At 41.6% G+C, this 23,536-nt stretch overlaps 3 protein-coding genes across 7 annotated transcripts; 1 reads left to right on the top strand and 2 right to left on the bottom strand.

Annotated features, from left to right (window-relative positions):
* The first annotated feature begins 1,837 nt into the window (after positions 1-1,837).
* On the top strand, positions 1,838-4,935 carry ntmt1 (N-terminal Xaa-Pro-Lys N-methyltransferase 1). 2 transcript variants are annotated; one of them, XM_062477863.1, is made up of 4 exons: positions 1,838-2,006; positions 2,784-2,942; positions 3,507-3,762; positions 3,960-4,935. In XM_062477863.1, the coding sequence occupies exons 2-4, from the start codon at positions 2,784-2,786 to the stop codon at positions 4,214-4,216; spliced, it is 672 nt and encodes a 223-aa protein (XP_062333847.1). In that variant the 5' UTR covers positions 1,838-2,006; the 3' UTR covers positions 4,217-4,935. The 2 variants fall into 2 exon arrangements, with proteins under 2 accessions (XP_062333847.1, XP_062333846.1); XM_062477862.1 differs by having other exon boundaries at positions 2,779-2,942.
* ndor1 (NADPH dependent diflavin oxidoreductase 1) lies at positions 4,908-10,604 on the bottom strand. 3 transcript variants are annotated; one of them, XR_009932148.1, is made up of 15 exons: positions 9,804-10,382; positions 9,503-9,580; positions 9,298-9,395; positions 9,000-9,098; positions 8,772-8,873; positions 8,320-8,523; positions 7,968-8,095; positions 7,567-7,784; positions 7,301-7,408; positions 6,935-7,049; positions 6,603-6,749; positions 6,286-6,404; positions 6,106-6,200; positions 5,051-5,774; positions 4,908-5,014 (listed from the first exon to the last, which is right to left on the bottom strand). XR_009932148.1 is itself a non-coding variant. In XM_062477861.1 (15 exons), the coding sequence occupies exons 2-15, from the start codon at positions 9,936-9,938 to the stop codon at positions 5,630-5,632; spliced, it is 1,791 nt and encodes a 596-aa protein (XP_062333845.1). In that variant the 5' UTR covers position 9,939; positions 10,483-10,604; the 3' UTR covers positions 4,973-5,629. The 3 variants fall into 3 exon arrangements, 2 of the variants coding, with proteins under 2 accessions (XP_062333845.1, XP_062333844.1); XM_062477861.1 differs by adding an exon at positions 10,483-10,604 and having other exon boundaries at positions 4,973-5,774; positions 9,804-9,939; XM_062477860.1 differs by adding an exon at positions 10,410-10,479 and having other exon boundaries at positions 4,973-5,774; positions 9,804-9,939.
* A 340-nt stretch (positions 10,605-10,944) lies between these two features.
* Positions 10,945-23,362, bottom strand: lrsam1 (leucine rich repeat and sterile alpha motif containing 1). Of its 2 annotated transcripts, none has more exons than XM_062478325.1 (25): positions 22,935-23,362; positions 22,239-22,436; positions 22,072-22,128; positions 21,715-21,759; positions 21,357-21,434; positions 21,000-21,068; positions 20,506-20,590; positions 20,122-20,243; positions 19,909-19,999; positions 19,506-19,615; positions 19,190-19,219; positions 18,302-18,421; positions 17,960-18,099; positions 17,626-17,670; positions 17,382-17,452; positions 17,108-17,207; positions 16,836-16,923; positions 16,464-16,538; positions 15,557-15,637; positions 15,067-15,162; positions 14,828-14,926; positions 14,443-14,574; positions 14,130-14,205; positions 13,842-14,026; positions 10,945-13,633 (listed from the first exon to the last, which is right to left on the bottom strand). In XM_062478325.1, the coding sequence occupies exons 2-25, from the start codon at positions 22,308-22,310 to the stop codon at positions 13,511-13,513; spliced, it is 2,190 nt and encodes a 729-aa protein (XP_062334309.1). In that variant the 5' UTR covers positions 22,311-22,436; positions 22,935-23,362; the 3' UTR covers positions 10,945-13,510. The 2 variants fall into 2 exon arrangements, with proteins under 2 accessions (XP_062334309.1, XP_062334308.1); XM_062478324.1 differs by having other exon boundaries at positions 18,302-18,424; positions 22,935-23,361.
* Positions 23,363-23,536: the final 174 nt, after the last annotated feature.

Raw genomic sequence — 23,536 nt, 5'->3', positions numbered from 1 at the left:
TTCACCCATTGTGATGCAGACCCACATATGATTACATACAGTACATACAAACAGACACACACATGCACACACAACCTCCACAGTGTGTTCTCCTAGCTGAACTCCAATGCATGTGAAATGCATTATTGTTAGTGTTGCTACCGAAGAGCCAGCAGGGTGTGTAGGCTTTTCCTCATTCCCAACACCACAAAACAAGCTGCTTACAAAGAATCGAGATCCCAGTAAATTACTTATGGTGTATTTGGCCTTGTCTCTTGCTCTGGGCAAGAGGCGTTATGGAAGTGACGTGGAACAACTGGGAAAACTGGGTTTTAAATTTGGCAGAGACACGATAAACTGAGAAGAACAACAGCAGTGATTGGGAGCTAGTTGATAGCTAATGCTAGGCTCAAAGGGTGTTTGTTTATAGTTTCTCTATTTATCTATACATTATTTTATGTGACATTAACACCCACTTTTTTCAACAGAAGCAGGGCTTTACTGTATGTCTACAGTATTCATGTATATTTTGCTGTGGAGGTTATGAATGACTTGTCTTCATACAGTGATGAATGATAAAGGCCAATCTATCTACTGCATACTGTTTTAAAGAAAGCTTATATGTAGAATGTTGACTTTTTGTTCCCAATGCATTCCAATATTTGCCCTTACCCCAACAAACTACATAAAGTTACATGAAGTTGAAAGCCTAATTTAATCCTAACCGTAATGATGACTCCCAGGAGTTGAATGCAAAACCTGAATTGCCATTGATTAAGGCTATCAAATAATCTGTTTGTCTGTGTTTTCTATTAGTTGTGTATAATATAACATAAAAATATAAAAAATGCAACTCAATGTGCATATTTGTAAAGATTTGTTTTCCGTTTGTAATATGCATTTTGCAAAAGATCAGAAACCATCTCAACTGTTTTGAGAGAATCTTGCTTTCATCATCAGTCTTGGTCAAGCATAATAACCATGATGTGGCCTTGGACAAGTCAATCAATCATGTTTGGACATCTGGCAGTCAAAGTAATGCAGTGCCAGAACCAATCCCCAAAATGTGAGAAAGTGTACATTTAGTCTGCAACAACAAACAGCAGAGGAAGAACACGCTCATAGTGGACAGGAGGTTGACAGGAGAACAGAGGGGCAGTGGAACAGTGGAATGTAGTGAAACGGAGAGTGAGAGGGGAAGTGTAGAGCTCTCTCTGTAATTGCTGACTAGGGGCTGTCTGAAAAGTGTTGATTTTCTTTCAACTTCACCTGCTGTTTTGTAATCCTAAACAAGTGAGGGAGTGTCAGGGAGGCAGGGACATGTCAGATTTGGTATTGACTGGACTGGCATATACCTCATCAGCCAGTGAGTCATTAGTGATCTTTGTTAACAGCTCCTCAGAACAGAGAGGCAAAGGAGGAGAGGACAGAGGAGATGAGGAGAGAAGAGAAAAAATTATGTGGGACAAGTTTGTCATTTGAGAGAGGAAAAGGAATTTATAAAACAAGCTGGATTATAAATATTGTATGAACAATAAAGGGTAACACTTTACATTCAAGTTACATTACACTAATTTTGAGTTTAACTTTATTAAGTATGAGCCTACATTAGACACAAATGTAATACACAAACACTATACAGCAAAAGTTGATCAAATGTTGCGCAGCTGCGCTGATAATGACAGTATTGTCATACCGCGGCCTCAATGAGCTGAGTGTGCGCAATAGCCAAGCACACACGCATCTAAATCTAGATAGGTGCGTTCTCCGTCTTTGCGGCTTGCAAGAACATTCTTTCATGGACACTTGCAAGAACGTTCTTCTCAAGAACACAAGTACGTTATTCGGAATGATAAACAGCCACTGATCACTACGACGACCTTACTTGGCTGGAAAGGAAATTACGTTGAATGTGTTTCCGGGATGCTTTCAGTGGAAGGCACGGATGGCACAAAAAGCACATTTTTTAAATGTATGACATGATCAAGGTGTATATTATTTAGAAGTGAAACATATTCTTTCTCGAGGTAAGTTGTCGCCTCTCTTTTCTGTCTTAAGGTTTCCTGTGGTAGGACGTGTCTGTCTGTCTGATATGGTTTAGGCACTTGAAATCCTAGCCTACCGGCTAACTAGTCTGTTAGCACGTGCAACTTCTTATCCAGCGTCAGTTTTCGTAGACTATTCTGTTGATGCATCGTACAGAAATGTCTAAGGAAATAAGATGTCTAAGATATACAAAGTATTGTTGTTAGCTCGTTCGTAAGTTTGCTGTTAAGTTCGCTTGTTATTGGTAGCGTTTGACATCTTAATGAGTTGTGGCCAGTTGAACTGAAAAGTTGATTTTATTAAACTAGCCAATGTGTAAAAAAAAAAAAAAAGCTAAATTAAATCACTGTCATGCCTCAACTTTACCCTGGTGCTAGTCACAAGATGAGCGTAGTTCTGTACTAGGGCCAAGTAGGGGCAGAATTGGCTGTTACATACTTAGCAGGTGATTATGAATGGCATCCAGCCCATCCTGACCTAGGGTCAGGTTACACATAGTTTCCTTAGGTTTCTTTGTGAAGGCAAAATATAGTGACCAAAGTTTAGTGCAGCAAGCCTAGAGAGCATTTACTTACACATTTTCTCTATGCAACTATCTGCATGAACAATATTAAACCTATACAGTACTTGTTTGGGGTAGTTAGTCAAAAGCATACAAATCCAACCTAAACAGTGAAAGGTAGCTTCATTTTGTATAAGAGAAGTTTTATTTTCAATTTAGGTTTATTTACCCAAGACATTTGTGCTATTCAGATAAGATGAGTGACATTGTGGAGAATGAGACCATATTCTACGCCAAGGCAGAGGAGTATTGGAAGGATGTGGCGCCAACCGTGGACGGGATGCTTGGAGGCTATGGCAGCATCTCTAATATAGACCTCAATGGCTCTAAGACGTTTCTGCAGAAGTTCCTTGGCGTAAGGCATTCCCTCACATCAACTGAAACACATTGAAATGTACGTGGGATAAAAAATAAAAATAAAGTTATGGTAGCATCTAGTATAAATCTAGTATAGTTTCAGAGCCTTAACCCTCGTGCTGCCTTCGGGTCACATGACCCAAAGGTTCATAACGAACCATCGTTGTGTTTACCCAATTTTACCCAATACAAAAACAAATTAAAATAATTTTCTTTTAACCTTTGCAATGTGGGGGGTCTGAGACAGCCCAACGGTTAAAAGAAAATGCTTCACTTTGTCTTTGTATGCGGTAAATCTGTCGCAATACGACGGTGGGTCACAATGACTGATGGGTCAGAATGACCCGAAGATAACACAAGGGTTAATGAATCCCACAAGCCAGCTCATGTGTACTGGATTTATGTTTAATGAGGATACAAAGTACATTGTACTTGATTACCAATTGCAGAATCTGCCTTTGAAGAGCACAAACCTTTTCAAATGTGAGCTGCCGATAAATCAGCATGTCATGCAGCAACTTACGCTACTCATCCACTATCCGATCTACCCCTGCTTTAAAAGGAGGGTGAAGGAAAAACTGGCATGGGCTGTGCCCTGGACTGCGGCGCCGGCATCGGGCGGATCACCAAGCGCCTGTTGTTGCCTCTGTTCCGCTCGGTAGACTTGGTGGACGTGACGCAGGAGTTTCTGGATAAGGCCAAGGTATATCTGGGTGATCAAGACGGCAAACGGGTGGAGAATTACTTCTGCTGTGGCCTGCAGGATTTTGTCCCGCAGGATGGACGTTATGATGTCATTTGGATCCAGTGGGTAATCGGTAAGTCTTTTACAAGGACAGCAAGTGGTATTTGAAACTGCTTGTGGGTGAAACAAATGGGTTTGAGCCACTATGTTGATTTGGTAGTGGTTTAATGATTAGACAAGCATCGAGTGATGTTTTTGTATTAAAATATATACAATAGATCATATAATATAAACATCCTAGTAAATCTGTTCTCCTCTGCTACCTCTCAGGCCACTTGACTGACGATCACCTGGTGGAGTTCCTGCGGCGTTGCCGGGGTGGCCTGCGGCCCAACGGGCTGATCGTAGTCAAGGACAATGTGGCGTACGAGGGTGTGGTGCCCGATGAGGTGGACAGCAGTGTGTGCCGGGACCTGGCCCTCCTGCGGAGTTTGGTGGGCCGTTCAGGCCTGCACATTGTCCACGAAGAACAGCAAATGAACTTCCCCAAGGAGATCTACCAGGTCCACATGCTGGCCCTTAGATAGGGGCTGTGGTACTGAGACTCAGGGGAGGATGGAGGGTTTATTGTGTATGTTGATTCTCACTCTTTGCTAGCCTTTAGGATCTTTGTGTCAGCCGAATGGGAAAGGATTGGATGAGTTCAGAATTATGTAATGCAGATGAGATGACTTAAAACTAAAGGTCTCATAGAAATGGCTTTATTGTCCTCACTGGCTATCCTATCCAGTCCTTTCAGTTCTACACAAGTGCCAAAGGTCAAGGACCTACTGTAGCATTGAGCCAAAAGGATGGATGGTGATGCCAAATGCTGCTTTTGACACGTCCATGGAAGATGATTGCATCAAACCTCCAATAGCCCAGAGTTGGACTGTCCTGCCTAGTGGCTGTGTGTTTTGTCTACTTGTATTTAAGTAAGGTTTTAGGACATCACTATATTTAAGACTTGTATGTATGCATTGTGAGACTTCTGGAAGACCATGAATTGTAGGCATCAACTCCACATTTCAAGTCAAACATGTTGCTGGTTTGCCAGTGCTTGTTATGGAGTGTATTAAACAAGTGGCTATTGGTCCTTTTTATATTCCTGTTTTGATCATATTTACACATATTTGACCATTTTACATCCCATTTCTGAGATTCAGCCGTTATCTTGACTTTGTTAGGTATCTTGCTGTTGAACGCTTATAACACGATTGTTTTTGAAAGGCAGGAGTGAATTAAATATATATTTACAGAAATATAATCAGTGTTGTGTATATTTTATCGTTGAGTTTAGATTTAAACTGACACAAATTTACCTCTGCATTTTCTAATCTGACCTACTAGTTCATTACTGTTGTACAATATTGATCACAAACATTTCTAAAGGCTTAAATTGGAACAATAAATAACTGCATAATTGAATTGCATAAACTAGGCAATTATTTACACAAATGTACATACAGCATGGTCATGTCATACTACACATTATACAAAGCAGCAAATATGTCCTAATATTCAGATCCTTTCAACCATGCAGCTCACAATTAACTAGAAATATTCATTTTGTCAATCAAAATCAGAAAAATATTAAAATCTGTCCATAATTTCACACCTGGTTAAAGTATAGGAAATGTTATAGAAGTGGGCCATGAGGGGTATAGATAATTTAGTTGTGTTTGGCAGTTAAAGAAGTTACTTTTGAACTTTTATCTGCTTGAAATAAAGTATTCAAACATTCAAAATACTCTTAAAGTACTCCAATAAACAGTGGATATCACAACTCTTCACAGCCTTTCAAAACAATCCCCTTTGTCAACATTTTAAGGTTGGCAAAACCTAATTTGCAAAATGTAGTAAGCATACACAAGACCAATGTTGTTTTGCCATACAATAATGCTACTATTGCCAATTAAGGTAGATAGGATCCCCAATCTGTGAACACAGTGGTCAGTAAATTAGGACCAGGTTTCTCTCTGGAGACGGCCTGCTTTCTCCATGGCAACCAGCATCTGTTCAGCCTCCTCTGAGGACACACCCCCTTCGCTCTGAAAGACCATCTTCAATGCGTCACATACGCTTGATGGCATCTGTTTGGCATTGCTGCAAGAGGGACATAGTGGAAGGTCATCTATACATCCATAGTATCGCTAGGTAACACTGGATAGGTTGGCATGCCCACGAATGACTGATTTCTTCTATTGAAAAGTTACCAGTGCAATTGAACTCAACTCAAATCACAGACTAAGTGTTTGATACCATTATATGTGCTGCCAGTAATACTTTCTTACGGACGTATGTACATAAACCACATACCACAATCATTTTGACTTTGTACGCCACGTCAATGGATTTGACATAACTATCACTTGAATATGTTATAGTAAACAGCTAAAATTACAAAACTTATATGGACCTAACTGTATAGGCTCACCCAGCAATGTAAAAGTAGGCATTCTTATTGGCAATCAGATCCCACAGAAGTTTGGCCTGGTCCTTGACACGATGTTGTACATAAATCTTGTCCTCCTGAAGACAAAAAGGTTAAGTTGAGTTGACAGTAACCATGACATAACTGAAGGACGCATGATGTGTGCGTGCGTGTTTGATTAACCTGGTCTCTTGAAAATGCAGTGAACAAAGTGAGGTGCCCGGCCCTTTCCATCTCCTCCCATTCAGTGCGACAGTAGAAATCTTTGTACTCGGACCGGCAGCCAAAAAACAACACATTAACTGAAACCAAGAGGAGGGAGAGGACATTTAGCTTACATAAGTAAGCACATACCCCTTTTACATCTTTACACATACTACTTACATTTGTCTCGAAAGGCTAAACGTGTACATTTGTCTCACATCTGTGAATCACTTTCAGACGTCCTTTCCATCAGGGGAAGATAAACAATGGAGTTGGGTGTGAACAGGTTCTCTCACCTGTCCTACACTGGGCTGCCCTCTCCTGGACAGCAGACCTGAAGGGAGCCACCCCTGTCCCGGGACCAACCATTATCACAGGAGAGGCAGGGTCTTTAGGAAACTTTAGACTCCCCTTCTTCACCCACAGAGGCACGTATACGTCCCCTGAAATATGGTACAACCCAAATGTGACCACCATTAAATTGTATTGATTGCCATAATCCCAGATCACAATAAAGAAAAACGATGTCTGTAACATAAGCGTGAAAACAGTCCACCCTGCAAACCTGTAACAATATACAGTAAAGAGAATGTAGCAGCTGCAAATACTTCCTCACTGTTTAACAGACCTGACATGGGATCCAAGGAGGCCAGCCAAGAGGAACAAAGGCCTCTGCGAGGTTTCTGCATCTTGGTCTTGTAGCACACCACAGCTAGTAGGATCTGGATTATATTGGGATGCAACTGTAGGAGAAAGGGGGGGTTGTTTATTCAGTGTTTCCCCTACCATTATATTAGGGGGGCGCCCCGCCCCCCCAACGGCACCCCCCAAAGCTGTAAACCTAGGGGAAACACTGTTATTGATTATTTATTAGGAACTTTAACTAAAGTTTTACCCCAGGTATGACTGTTTATTGGTATAAAAGCGACTTTGTGTAAAAGTGTAGCACAAAGAGCATAAAGAGTAGCAAAAGCTGATTCAACTCCAGCTGCACCTTTTGGGAAGAGGCGATGGAGAATGAGCGAGGCTGGATCTCAGGGAACAGGTCCAATAGGTAGTCTGGCTTTAGCTCTGCAGTAGTGTGAGGGAAGTCTGTTAAAACCTGCCATGGAGAGAAAATAAATATATATTAAAAAATAACTATGCTGCTCTCTCAAAAGCCCTCTCTCTCGTATATATTATACACACACACACACACAATACATACAACAATGGTGGTGGTGTTGCATGTCAGGTGTGTAATATGCTTTCGACAGACACCTCTAGAGCAGTGCGCCGGGGCCTGTTGCAGTAGCCATGTAGTTCATCCTGACCCTGGGCGGAGCTAAACTCAGTCAGCTTCTCAAGCTCCAGCTCGTTAGTGGCAAAGGTGGTCAGCTGCTCAAAGAATGAGCGTCGTGGCACGGCGGCAATGTCCAGGAAGTTCTCAACAAGGTAGCGCACCGTGCAGGGCTGGGGAATCTGGGACGGGACCGGGGCTGGAGGAGTGGAGAGAAGGGAAGGTTGAATTACAATCTTCGTAGAGCAAGAGAGTAAACTCATTAAAGGCTCACCAAAAAGTGTGTTGAGTTTCTTAGCATTGTATGTACAGTGTATCAATGTTTCTTTCAGGATAAGCTTTCCAGGTCAGCTTCAACTTCAATCATGACACACGCACACACCTGAACTGTCATCTGTTGGGACAAGTGTAAACTGGGTGTCAGGGTTCAGTCTTAGTAGCTGACAAAACTGTTCTACATCCTCAACGGCATTACAGGGACGCATCATCACCACGTCACCAGCTGTGAACCTGAAACATGCACACAAGGACACACGCACGTGCACACATGGACCTTGGTGTGGCCAACACAATGCAGTCCAGAATGTTTTATAGCTGCATAGTCTCAATTCAAACTCAGAGCCCAATGTATGTCACATTACTGAATTGTTTACCTTAAAAGACAAAACCATTTAAAGAGTGTTGATATCAGTCAGGGTGGCACATTTTGCATCCATGCAGTCAAGGCTACTCACTCTATATTCGAGCCTGTTATGTCAAACTCCATGTGCCGGACATCTTGAAAATGAGAGGTGTGGGTCACTCTCAGATTAGACACCATCCTAGCCGGGAAGGGGTTAGACTGAGAAGGTGTGGTCTCATTCTCTGGCATCCTCAGCCTGTCAGAGGCCTTCTCTATAGAATTGCCCAGTAAACGGAAAACGTATCTTGGGGGGAGCCTGCAAAACAGTGTGTGGATTGAGAGATGGAGTAATGTAGAATCAGGGGAAGAAAACCTCAAATTAATTAATTTGAATGAGTTTGTTGCTCTTCTTGAGGAAGAAGAGCAAAGGTTGGGTCAATTGTCAGGTACAAAAACCTATACTAATGTCGAGACAAAAAAATAATATATATATATATATATTTGAGACGGAAAATATACTCAAAATATACTAGTAGATACACAGTAACGGTCAACCTGACTTACGGCTCACTGTCGCTGAGCTGTCTGGTACCGGTGGGAAGAGGATAAAGGGCGAGAACCTTCTCCCAGAACGATATGAGCCAGGGGTCGATCACGCCGTTTGCACTGTTGAACACAAGACATCCATATAATTCAGTGATAAGCATTTTTTTTTTGCATTAGCTAAACTCTGCAATCCGATTTCTGGTTTACCTAAAGGCCAACATCTCTATCCCATGGTTTGTCACTTACCCCAAATCATGTTGGTCATCCGCCAACCCCACAGGCAGTAACACATTGGCCCCCAGCTGCAAAAGTCGCTTATAAAGCTTCTTAGCTACAAAGTTGAACCTTCAAATGAAAGGAAAAAAACAACATGTCTCCATCATTCACAGACAGGGCTTTTCTTACTTATTGAATGTTGGTCTTCAATTCCGAATTAAGCGTCCAAACAGACATCTAGTCTTGTGTGTGTGTCCCTCCTTCTAGTGCCAATGTACAAGTGTAGGAAGTGGGTTATCGCTGTGTATGCTCGGTATGTCAGTCTCACTTGGAATATGATGAGTCTCCCAGACCCAGCACAGCACAGTCAAGGCGACATAGAGAACCAGCTGGAAGTGATTTCCTAAACAGGAACCGCCAGAAATTCTTTATGGTAAAAATAAATAGGTAATTTTAAATGATTATCACAATTAATAAAACAATGCATCTGTCTAATAAGCATACAGAAATGTCAAGGTTTTCACAACCTGTACCTTCATATTGTCTGGAGGATCACCTTCGCCAGAAGTAGAGCACACAAAGACAACCAGAGACTCAGAGATGAGGTTGCACTGTAAATTTTCCAGATTTGACAGAGTTAATAGCATTCATAGTAATTACACAAACCAAAACAAATCTATCCATGTGAATTTGCTTTTTCACCCCTTGGGAAATGTATACCCTGAATTGATTAGTACCTAGTAAACTGGCTGGCTGGCTAATGAGTATACCTGTTCATTGCACAATAGCATACTCATGTAATACACTAAGACAGTATTTATCTTTTCAACTGACCACACTGTAACTGTCGAGAGCTTCCACTCTGACTAGCATCCGCCTTCTGAGCGCCTGTCGACCAATCCGTTCTGCTGTGTCCTGAGAAGTTCCAGTCTGGCTCCCATAGAGTATCAGTAGAGACGAGGTCGACATTCTGACGGAGAAAGACACTTCTAAGACAGCAGTTCACTCAGCTGATAATATATTACAAAGCGTATAATATGTACAACATGTAGATTAATTGTGAACTATCCACCAAAGTTATAAGGAAACATGACAGACCACATGACAGCTAGACTGTCAACAGACAAGGCTGAAAAGGCTAGGTGTCTAATCCGTGTCTTAATTGCTATAGGAACTGTTTAATCGCGTTGGATCTTTAGCCATTTATGACAGAAATGAAATATAATGAACATCTAACGAATCTGCGAGTAAGAAACCCATTGAAATCAATGAACAGGTTAGACACAGCACAGTGAACAACATATCACAGGAACCTAGCCAGCAGGCCGTCAAGACCAACTTGCTTTCAGAAGTCAGAAACTAGATACACTGGGGTATCTCATATTGCATATATAATTAAGAAAATATAATAGACAATATATTTAGATGTAGGCTAGCTACCTGATAACCTGTTGAGCCCCCACCAAATTCAAGTGGTACACAGGCAGTTTGCTAATCAGGCGATAAGAAATACCTCGTTTTTTGGTTTTGCGGCAGACGACGCTTGACAGCGTATTACTGCCCTCCGCAGGTAAGGGGGTCACATTACAGTATGGCGATAGAGTTGGGTAGCCAACGGTGTAGACCTGGAGAGTTCAGTATGCTGATCCTCCTACATGGGGAGGCTGACGCCAACCCTGGCGAACTCACCACATATTCAATTGGATTCCCAGCGCCTGCTGGTTAAAAAAAGAAGACCCTGCTGCCCTGGCCTCCCTACTTTAGTACAGAATGCGAGCCTGAGTCACTCACTACCTTCCTGAATCCACAAACAACGTCGTCCATCATGCCTCTTCCATAGATTATTTTAGGTACACTTTTTCTTATGTTTTATTTCACAATAATACATGAAAATGAAATCTGATCAACTCATTCATCTACAATATGAAGTTTACCATGATGAAATTGGTTGGAAAAATCGAAGCAAAGACATGGAATGGGGAAAGCACATTTATTTTCCTATAGCAGGTTTTCACATCACACAAATAATATAGCCTACTACTGAAGAAAGGTGTCAACAACATTTACTTTTTTATATCTTGCCATAACATCTTCACCAGAGTGATATAATAGCAAATAACAATTGTGAAAAGGAACTGATTTTTTATAACCAAATTAATAAAACTCATGACATATACAGGGCTATTTTTAGAGTAGATAAAATGTAGATGTACTCAGCATTTAAGGCATATCATAGTCTGATGGTTAACACAGGAATGCATGATTCATGCATTCATGATTTCCATTCATGTCGTAAAGAAAAATAGGTCATTTAACACTGTCTGTTTGTGCAGTGCTTCAATAATTCAACAATTAGTTTAAATTTCAGCATACTGTGATAAATAAATGCATATACAATACAGTACATATGTGTGGTAATAAGTGATAATGCACAAGATACAAGCTCAGGAAAGATAACTGTATGTATGTGTGAGAAAGATAGTGTGGTAGTGGTTGGGTTTGGTTGACATTACGCCATCTTATATATATATAAACAAATTACCCGCCTCCTCTCTCCCTTCCATCTCCCTCATCAACTGCCTTCAAGATATCAGAAACTGGATGAACATAAACCTTCTCAAACTCAACAGCAAAAAGGCAGAGGTCATTCTCATCAGCGCCAAATCAACACTCTCCAAACAGCAAAACCTCTGCATCACCATTGATGACTTTCCCAGTTTATATATTTGATCTGTCCCCTGATTTTAGGCTTGTTTTTTTTTTACCTCCACTGTTTTGAACCTATACAGGCACACCCCCAAAATAAAATGTATTATTATTTTTCATATTCTTGGACTTGAAAGTAACATTCAGAATAAGACACATTTACATGACCACATAAAAAATAAATAATAATCTACCATATTTCACAATTAACACTATTCAATGGATTGCAATCCTGCATCTATTTTTACACAGATTGTTCTTTGTCGACATTACATACAATATTAATGTCCGTTATTTCCTGCCGCATGCCAAGTTATGAATGACTAAGCGCACTTGAATAGTGACGGATTGAAAAGTGCATAAAAATAGGTTAGCGACGGACCAACGATATAGACAAAGCATTAAAGGGTGCAGCGTTAGATGTGACAGACACACATACACACTTTCATTTTCGACTGAAGGTGTGGTAGGATTAATGGGGAAAAGGCACGCTAGGCACGTTAGGTCCAGGTGTGTGACCTAGGCATAAAACAGTCAAACAGATGCCAAATAGTCACAAGACTCTATCCCTTTGAAGTCATAAATTAATCAAAATTGCATCCAACAAAACTAATGGATCCACTGATATGCTACGTGGCCAAAAGTATGTGGACACCTGCTCAGTATGTGGACACCTGCTGATGGAACATCTCATTCCAAAATCCTGAGCATTCATATGGAGATGGTGCCCCATTTTACTGCTCTGACAACCTCCACTCTCCTGGGAAGGCTGTTGGGACTTGAAGTTGGGCACGGATGCTGGCCGGTTAGACATAAAAAGGCAGCTCTAGCAGGGCAGAAATGGACAAACTGACATGATGGAAAGGGAGCATCCTATGATGGTTCCACGTTCTACCGTCTAGATTGCTTGGCAGTGTCCTTAATTTTGTACATTGGTCAACAATGGATGCATCTAGAATAGCTGAATCCACTAAGTTGAAGGGGTGTCCAGATCTACTTTTGGCCATTAAAGTGTCTTGATGTTCTATAGAGCAACCAAAGTAAGTACCCCTTATTTGACCACCATTGGAGTTTGGCATTACCCAGTGATTTGGTTCACGATGATGAAAGATCTTTTAACCAAGGGGTAGAAGAATATCCTCTCAAGCTCTCCCCTCTCTCTTCACACTCTCTCTTGTTCATCCCTCTTTCCTCATCCTATTTAATACTTGATCACAGAGCGACTACAAACAGTCATGCATAAATTATTGTTGTATTTGGAGAGAAAGAGTTAATAAGGTTACATGGTATAAGTCATGTAATATAATAAAAGTGCATCCATTAAGCAGATGCTTTTATCTAAAGTGATCGGCAGTCACTGACCTACACCCAGATTCTAAAATTTTGTAGTATATTATTCAAAGGGATTCTATACCCAACAGGTGAAATCTAATTACTAGGTATATTTATAGTGATATATTTTCTGATGCCCCTAATTTAGGCTGGCGCGTGACTGTCAACATACGATTCAGACCGACTTCTTATGCCATATTCTCACTACGCCATCTTTTTACAGCACTATGAAACAGACCAATTCATAGTGTCTGTTATATGGATTACAAAGTTCAGAAAATTCATCATCTTTCTAACCTGTCCAGGTCCATGGATGTTTCAAACTTCCTGCACAGTGGCTTTTCTGTTTATGACACAAAAATGACGAGCATATTGTGCCACAACCACCCATGTCTGTAGAGTTAAGTGTAAAGTGTGCAAATGCGTAGTCTTGACGGATCATATTTGAATGTGTACGTGTCGGGTTCAGTGCCATCAGCATCGTTAGCGGGCCCTGGAGGAACCTAACTGTGAAAAATGCGTACCCGCTGGGAGATGTTACTGCGACACAGAGGGCAGTTCTGGATGGCTTGGTTGCACGTCTGGCAACAGCAGACATGGCCGCAGGGCAGAAAGATGACCCGAGACTGGAGGAAGAGAGAGAAAGAGAAAGGATGAGACATAATAAAGTGTTAACAACTAGCCCGAAACACTAGTAGTGGACGCAGCTGTGGACTCTTGAGCTTGAAACACGGGCCAGTACGTGTATGCATCTTCCATGTGCACGTTTCAGTATATATGGTGAGACCCGCCCCCCCCCCCCAACACCAACCCACCCAAACACACACACCGTACCTCACTCTCCATGCAGACCACACACTCTGAGCTGCCTGGTGCGTCCACAGGACAGGGGGCTGAGGGGGTAACAGGGGTCCCAGGGGTGCCGGGAGTCAAGGGAGGGGTGGGGGTCTGGGTGGGTGCCCGGGGGAGGGGAGGGGACAGTCCAGGCTCGTCCTCAAGTTGGACTGTCTTGGAGGCGCCTGCATGAAGACACAGATGAGGTTGTAAGGATTCATTATATTTAATATTTGGACGTCCACATCACCAGAGGAACAACAGTGTGTGTAAAAAGATTGTATTGACCTTCAGGGGGTGTGGCAGGCTGCTCTCTGGCCCAGTTTAGAAGAGCTTTCTCGACTCCCACCTCACTGATGCCCAGCTGTCAACAATACAGTGAGGTTGTTTATCTCATTCCATTGTTTCATTCGTTCATGCATGCGCTTAAACAAGTTCATTCAGAAAGTACGGCATATGTCTACACACCCATTCTACTACTTAAAATAAGCACCACACCTGTGGTGCTGCTCATTCAGTCGTTATCTCGGTGCCAACACTAATGTACACACACAAATACAGGTACTTGTGACAGGAAGCATGCTCTCAAACACACACCCACCTTAGTGAGGTCTCTGTCGGTCATGTGGCGCAAGGCCTCTGCGGTGACTCTGTGGTGGGCCATGATGGGGAGGTAGTGCTGGGCTGACAGCTTGTACAACAGCGTCACCAACCCCTTCTCTACACCCGCCTCCTGGTTTAGGAAGAGAGAGTAAGGGAGGTAGAGAGAAAGAGATTGAGAGAGTGGATGAGAGACAGGGTGAGAGAGAGAGAGAGAGAGAGAGAGAGAGAGAGAGAGAGAGAGAGAGAGAGAGAGAGAGAGAGAGAGAGGGGGGGGGGGTGAGTAGAGTAGACAAAGAAGATGGTATCATTCGGTCTGCTGGAGTGAGCATGGAGGGAGGGAGCCTATGAGAAGGGCTGGTAAGAGATGGTGGACTATTGAGCACCTGCAAGCGCAGTGACAGAGGTTTGGTGTCCAGCAGTCTCTGATATTGGATCATCCAGTAGTTCTGCTGATTTGACTCGCTCTTCTTCTCCATCTCTGCCTAAAAGACACAGACACACACACACACATAATAGGGGGTTGGGGTGGACACAGGTCTCCCCTGAAGACATAGAAATGGGTTCAGTGGTGCTTGGTTCAGTCTCATTCCCAATGTAGAAATGCTGACCCAGGGTGACTCACCAGAACATGCTGGAGCTCCACCTCTCGTTGGTCCTTTTGTTTGAGCAGCTGCTGGAGCAGGTCACTGAGAGCAGAGCGTTGATCTGACAACACCTCCTGAACACACACACATCTCTTTAAGAACAACCTGTGCATATTTCAAAAACATCTCTCTCCTATCGATGTGATACCGAATAAAGCAGCAAAATGTGCTGATTTTAATTACTTTTATCAGTTAAAGGACTAGTTTGATAGACAAAGACTGAGGCTCAGCCTGTGACCAATAAAACATTTGAATGGACATTGACTGTATGGATTCTCTTTCCTCCTTCTCCACCCCCCCCCATCTCCTTCTTTTTTTTCCTCACAATGGCGTGAAATGTTCTCATGGCGTAATAATGCGTAATAATAACAAAGGCAAATCTTGAATACAAAAAGGGGCACATTCAGGGTAAATGACGTGATGGATGAGGATTTTTGTTTTCAGCTATTTGTCTCCACACAAACATACCTGCAGGTTGTCAGTGTCCAGAGTGCGTCGCTTGACCTCCAGTTTAGTCACTCGCATTAGCTCACCTTCTATTAGCCTGATCTAAAGACAGAGATAACATGGGGTTTGGGTGAAAAGCGGATTAACTGAACTGGACTGAGTTTGTCTTCTGCTACAGCTGATTAAATAAAAGCTGCTTCTTTCATGATAATTTTCTCTACATAACTCCACAGTTTGCTTAAGTTCCTCAGCTATACGTGGAACAAATATATTATCTCCTCATGTACCACAAGATCTTGGTTAATCCTGTTCAGGTTTTTGCTTGGAATAACTACCTTTTAGTGATAGATCGTATTATATGTTTGAATTTATATAGTCAGATATTCTTTCAATATTCATTTTTTTGTAGACCTTATTTCCTGAAAACTTATTGGAGGTATTCTTCCATATTTATAGCTGATAAAATGAATTTAAAGTCAGATAAATTAACTTGATACAATGGTGTGTCAATCACACCGGTGTAAACAAAAGAAATTCAAAGAAGCTAATTGGATGAAAGGGGCAAGGGGGGTAGTAGGGGATTGGCTGTCTCGCGGCTAAGCAACGAGGTGAAAATGACATGGTAGAGGATGTGCATGGCTGATTTGGTCTGAGTTTCATAGTCCCATTAGAAACCTCAGGGTATTTGCTTTCTCTACCCATCAAATGAGACAGGAAACTGGAGCACTGAGGCCACAGTTTACCTCACCCGACAGCCACTGAACAGCCTTCGAAAAGGGAAAACTGAGGTCAACTAAACGCACATGAAATATTTGTGGGTTTTAGTGGCGCTAAAATCAATTCAACCGGGACTGATAGGGATTTGTTTGTGTTGATGTTTTTTTTCAGAGTATTTTAGAAATGAGTGTGTGTCAGCTGTCCGGTGTACCTGCTGGCGGATGTAGCCGTGGACGCTGTCCTTCTGAAGCTGCAGGGCCTGGAAGGCCGTCTTCTGCACCTCCTGCTGCAGAGGGCCACAAAGAGCAACGTTCAATACCCAGCAGAGATGGAACGGAGGATTCTAAAGGGATATGTTACCATGCTCCTCTTTTATGTTGGCTAACGGTCGCGGGTGTCTTTTTGTCGCAGGTGTTGACTGCTATATACAGCCTGGTCGTCGTTTGAGGTTTTATTCTCATTTTTTATGTTTGAGGCACTGCGTTTGTGTGTAGGCATACATGTACACAAAAATAAACGTATTTGTGCGGGAGTGTGTTGTGTATCTGTGTGTGCGTGCAGTGTGGGGTGGGTATGTAGTCACCTCCTGAAGGATGTGGGCAATGGCTTTTGATTTGTCAAGCTGTTGGAGCGAGAGCACAAGATCACACTTCCTGTCCTGATTTTCCATACTACAAAAGAAGAGACAGAGAGACAAATGAGTGCATGCTCACTAGCAATGACATGTTAGTCTCTAGGCAGCAAACTTAGTCTACTGGCATAGAGAACTACCACATCTAGGCTGAGGACACAAACAGTTATGCTGCATGCATGCCTGTGTGTGAGTGTGTGTGTGTGTGTGTGTGTACATCTGACCTCCTGCAGGCTTCTGTGACCAGGCTCTGTCTGCGCGAATCGCTTGCCTGCTGTAACAGACGCACGGAGCAGCTCTCTGATAGCATCTTCTGCATGGCCACTGGAGGGAATGAGGGAGGAAGATAAGAGAGGTCAAAAGCAAGTGAAAAAGAGATGGGGGCACAGGGGGCGGTGACAAGGTCAGAGGTTAAGAGAGGGTTGGGGGAGACACAAGATAATAGAGAAAGAAAAAGTCCAGCCTCTGCCACACAACAGAACTACTTAGTAAGTTTACCTGCCACTTCCTTCCTCCTCAGACAATCAGATTCTTCCTGAGTAATAGCAGCCAGGTACTCCATACGCATCCTGTAGTTAGGGGGGGTAAATATTATTCCATCCTTTCAAGGACTTTAAAATGGTAATTTCCTCATGGTGACAGCCATAGTGGTGCAATGACAAAAAGTAATTTCTTTAGCGTTTACTTTGAGTGGTATCAGATTACTATACTGCCAATCACTAATGCAAGCTCTCCCAGTTACCGATTCTCTTCCAAGGATTGGAGAAACTCTGCACTCTTGATCTGCCTGGAACAGAATACACACACAAGACATTAGTCAAATAGCACAGAAAGTCATTTAAATTACAATTACATTGTTTGTGTAGTTTTATGTTTGATTTCTCTACTTTTACCTATATTGTTTAGGCTTCATTCTTCAGCAATTATTATGTTTACCTCCTGTACAGCACTTTGGTCAACCATGGTTGTTTTCAAACGTGCTCTATAAATAAATATTGACTGATTGTTTGATTGATATGTGCAATACCATAGCACGCACACAACACACTGTGTGCACACAAACACATTACCCTCACCGCTTGTTATCGAGTAGCAGGTTACTGATGCGGCTAATGACATCTGTCTCAGCTTGCCTGACTTTTCCCAGAATCCTTTGCCTTTCCGCCTCCTGGGACCTCTGCTGCAAGGATACGCCCATCTCAAGACGCTCCTGTTCCTGCAGGGAGGGAGAACAGGGGGTTGGACAGACTTTGGTGTAACCGTTTCTTTTGGGAGACAAAACATCAAAGGTGAAAGCTTGAATCCAATACTACTGTTAGTCATGTTTAACCACTGATTTTGAACATAAAGATGGCAAACATCAACTCACGCCTTCAACTTTGTGTATTATGTGTGTGTGTGTGTGTCTGTTGGTATACCTGACGGACTGACTGTAGGATGCCCTCCTTCTGATTATTATTCATCAACAGTAGGTGAGTGTGTTCTTTTTGCTTCTCTTGCAGCTCACGCTCAAAGGCAAGCTTCTCCTGCTGCTTCTCCTGCTGTGTGTGTGTGTGTGTGTGTGTGTATGTGTGTGTGTGTGTGTGTGTGTGTGTGTGTGTGTGTGTGTGTGTGTGTGTGTGTGTGTGTGTGTGTAGGAGTGTGTGTAGGAGTGTGTGTGTGTATGGGGGGGGGGGTGACAGGGGACAGAGACAGGGAGAGAGATTGGGCAAGTAATCTTGGTTGGCAACCATTTTAAAAAATACATCGAACATGGATCCAATTTGAATCATTTTTCTATGCTTTCTTGGAAATTACAGAAGTTGTCCAATCCATGTAAAGGAGCAAAGTATTTAACCTATTCAGTCATGATAAGATTAGAGATACTCTCAAGAAAAATAGGTAGGAAAGGTTACATTTATCAATATTCAAACACAGCCTGGTAAACCGTACAGACCTCTTGAGCTCGCGTTCTGTTTCAGTCCCTAGATCTGTCTGGTCTATCTACTATAAGCTGTTCTAATATCATATAGTGTGTTGAGTTAATGTTAATGCCTCCCCCGACTGGGTAAAAATGAGCTTCCTGAGCCATGCAAAGGCAAAGCAGATGGTTCCACTACAGCATACCTGAATCGCCCCGGTTAAGCTAAGCATGTTTGCACTTACTAAGCATGCTAACGACTACTGGTATGTGCACAACTGCATAGAGTATATTTCTTTTTAAATTGTATTTAATTCAGCATAATAATAAAGGAAGTGAAACAAAACTTGAGCTCAGCTACAGGTCTGGATGCCATTTCATGAAAAGAAAGTCTCTCTTCCTGTACCTTTCTCTTCTCGTAGTCGTTGAACTTGCTCTGTAAAACACAGAGGGGAGGAGAAGTAATTAGATTCGATTCAACTTTATTGTCATTGCACAGAGTACAAGTACTGATACAACCAAATGTTGTTAGCATCTAACCAGTAATCTGCCATAGGCTATCATTACTTTTGATGTTTAATGAGATTACTCCTGTCATGCTGTCCTAGGTAAATAAATTACATTTGAAGCCAAATAGAGAGTGTGAAATACTGTGTGAGAGAGAAGAGTGAGTGAAAGACAACAAAAGTCAAGTATTGGAGTGACTAGTTGAGTTAACCAACCTGCCAGGCCAGGTCCAGACCATCCACAGTGTCAGCGTTCTGGTTTCCACAGTCATTTTCCAGTACAGGCAGCAGGTACTGAGACGGCGGAGAGTATTCTTCTCCCAATTCTAAAATGCAAATGTGTGAAGAAGTCCATTGTGTTCCATTAAGTAGAATGTGTAAGCATTTAACCGTATTCAAAATGTAGGTAATACAATTAATTTATTAATAACTACAGATAAGACATATAATAACTAACCACTTTAGATTAAGCTTAAATGATGTAGCAGAAAATGAAAGGGATTTTCATTGCTTTCCTAAATCAGCTAACCAGATAATCCTAACTCCATTCTTTCTTGAAAATGTCCCAGGTTTATTTGCAATATGTAAACAACAGTTCAGAGAGAACAGCTTGACTGACCAGTGCAGAGGAATTGTTGGATGTCTGCCGTTCCCCTGATACACACTGAGGCAGGAGGATAGGACATCCCTGCAGCATCCAGCGTCAGGCTCTGACATGGAACACAAGCAAATACACACACATCCCCCCACAGCTGTTACTTAAAGTTATAAAGTATTAGTAATAAAACAAGGCAACTCCCTTGGATAAACAAACAAACAAACAAACACACACTTCCAGAGTACGGACGCGGGCCAGGATCTGAGGCAGCTCCCTGATGGTGTTCTCACTGATGTCCATATTACGCAGGCTGCTCATTTGTCCAACAGAGATGGGCAACTCACTGAGGTGGTTTCCTGTACAGACAAGCAGTGAGCAAAACCTTTCAACACCAACACACAGCCGCACATTTAAAATACAAAATGGTTCCATTTCTCCCTAGAATAATTCTGAACTGTGTTTTCTACAAAAGTTGACTCAGAACGGCTTCCAGGCCCTATTTTCTTATTTAGTTGCAAATTGTTACTTACAACATACTGGAACGCAGGTCTCTAAATAAGTGAAAGACCTCAGTATAGCCTGGATACTGTACACCAAGCCAACAATCAGATCCCTCACCTTTAACGTTGAGCGTTTGCAGAAAACGGAGATCCCCAATGCCCTCCGGCAGGGCCTTCAACAGATTATTCTCCACATTAAGCACCTGGGAGGACAAAATGCCCAACCACGAGTGTCATTTACCCATGAAGATCCTTTTATTTTGTGTTAACTGTTAATATTTATAGTTCCATGTCAAGTGCAGTCTTGTTGATTAACAATGTAGAATGCAGAATACATTTAAGAACCATGTATAAAATGGAAGTATCTGTATATTTAATACCATGCCTACCACTGCTGTAAAACATTTACTGTTGCTATAGCAATTAAACTTTTATTTTACTATTAAACGTGTTTGAAAAAATTAAACAATGGTATAAAAAATTACGGCAAAAATGTGTGGGGTATTTTGTGTAAATAAACAGCAAACAATCCAATGCCTATTTAACAAAGTCTATAATAAAACAAAATGTGGAAAAAGTTCAGGGGTCTGAATAATGCAGATGGAATTGTACCTGTAGGGATGACAGTTGACCAATATCATGAGGCAGAGAGGTCAGCTGATTATCATGTAAATCTAAGACCTGAAAGAAAGAGAGGGGGGGTGCGAGCGAGAGAAGGGAAACAATTTGGTTATTCACATACTATCAAGCACTTAAAATCCTTTTACATGGCTCAGTCATTCTAAATAATACCCTCCTTTTGAGTTTCTCTACATAGATGGTGGTTGATTAAAACAAATCTGAATGCACTGTAAATATTGCATGTGACATATAGTTTAATATGTCCTTTTTTCGATTATTTACTTTGTTGTGTTTTATTGTATGAAACTGTGGTTTGGCCTCTTTGACACAGTTTAACACTTTACCTACCTTTAGGGTTGCAAGAGAGTTGATGCAGCAGCCTTTTGGCACCAGAGATTTCAGCTCATTGCCATGGAGAATAAAGACCTGGGTTGGGAATAAGATCACAGTGATGTCAGTGCCTATTGCCTTATTAATATGATGCTTTTGTTCAAAGACTTGCCACCATGGAATTTCATGCCTAGAGGAACAAATTATATTATCTTGTCTCAACATTTATTTTTACCCGTACAGTATGTCTGCAGCTGCAACTAATCTGTAATGTCTACATATTGTCTAGAAGTTGTAACTGCACAGGACAGTACTTTTCATTAACACGGTGCTATATTTACCCATCCCATCTTGAAAGAGATTTCAAAGAACATACCTTCTTCTGTAGCACCTTGCATATGGAGATGGCACTACTAGGAACCTGCAAAGGATACCCAAGCCATTATAGTTACTCTTTTGTCCAAGTAATTTAGTTTATTATTATTATTCTGAAAGACAGATATGATGTTACCTGGCAGGGGGCAATACCTTTTTTCACTTAAAACATGCAGGTTTCATTACATTGCACACAACAACCTGTGAATTATTGGTCCTTTTTTTTAAATTATCTTCTGACTCCTTTTCTTTCCAACCAAATGATATGTGAAAATGCACAACAAACAACCTAAAGGTTCATAGAGGGGGAAAATACATTTTAACAGCACTGTGTGTACATAACAGAAGCAGGACTCACCTCAGAGAGTTCACAAATTGAGATGTCAAGAATGTCATCAGCCCCTGCTGCTTTAGACTGTCAACAATTGGAAGACAAAGGTATTTTTAGAACATAGAAAGATAAACCAGCACCCACACATATTTTCACTCCTCATTTCAGTCTCTCTCTGTCACACACATACACACCAGAGTTATCTGGTACTCCAGACGTTTTTTGGAGTCCTCGCTTGGTTTCCTCTTTCTAAAGAATAGAGGCATTTTTACATCCGCCTGATCCACTGGCGGGCTTTATGTGTCTGTCAGCCTGTCTTAGTCGGCTCCCTTTCCTTTGACGGTCAGTTCTGGTTAGGTTTAGAAAATGTCATGGAAGTTGTCTCACCAATACTGTAGATAAAGAAGAACAACACAGCAAAATTAAGGTTTGTGTTACCATTGCCATTAGCCTATACTCTTTTAGCTGGTAGGCCTAGGCTATAACGTTTTTATTTTTTTCTGGAGCCATCCTAATAGTCATTTGACTACAATGCATCACATTAGCTGCATAATTGAAATAGCCTAGATGCTAGCAAGCAGCACATTCTTCATGTTTTTCATGTCTTCATGATATTGAAAACAAGTGGTCGTGTAGCCAGTATGTTGGCTCACGGCGTTCAAACAGATTTGGTGATACATGTGTTTGTAATCACAAACTGTCCGCATGCAAACATTTCTATAAGGCTACAGACAGTACAGTAGAGGTCATTTATCATGTTTTAAGCAAAGAGATTGACAACCTGGGAAGATAACTAGCTATCTTGTTTAACTTGTAAACGTTGGCTCGTGGAATATTATATATCTAGCTAGATTCTAGACTAACTATCTGGTCTAATCTGTTTTACCAACCTTGGATGTCTCTTGACAGGAATGATGATAGGACGTTGTGTTTAGAAGCACGTCGAATACATTCAGACATTCAACCAAGCGTTTTATGATGACAATTATAGCTAGCAAAATAGTTAGCTTATACCATCACGATATTATTATGGTTATTCTAAATATTTATAAACCACTATTGTTTGTTCCAAAACTTCTTCCAACTTCTCTCTTTGATAGCTAGGCTAACAACAACTGGACCACTACCCGGAAACTAAGAAACATGTTCCAGACGCAGGAGGAGACGAAGAAGGGAGGAGACGGGTTAGGTACTAGGCAAGCTGATGTACAGTACAGTAGGCTACCTATGCGGCAGAAGGGGAAAGCTAAATCAAATTTCCTGTTGATTGCTTCCAAATTTAAAAATAAATATCACGAAATTAATATATATGTTATTTTTTACAATTTAAACCCACTGTATGCCCCATCAAAATGGGTGAGAAGCAAACTAGCAGGACTAAGCTACATGGGATTTTAACGTCGTTTTACTGTTAGCTAACAGTTGGTGGCGGTAATGCCCCAATAACGTTGAATGTCGTTATGCAACACCATAGAATAAGAAGTAACAGACG

Source organism: Osmerus eperlanus, chromosome 14 (assembly GCF_963692335.1).
Source record: "Osmerus eperlanus chromosome 14, fOsmEpe2.1, whole genome shotgun sequence".
Taxonomy (NCBI): domain Eukaryota; kingdom Metazoa; phylum Chordata; class Actinopteri; order Osmeriformes; family Osmeridae; genus Osmerus; species Osmerus eperlanus.
This window is presented reverse-complemented; position numbering and strand designations above follow the sequence as displayed.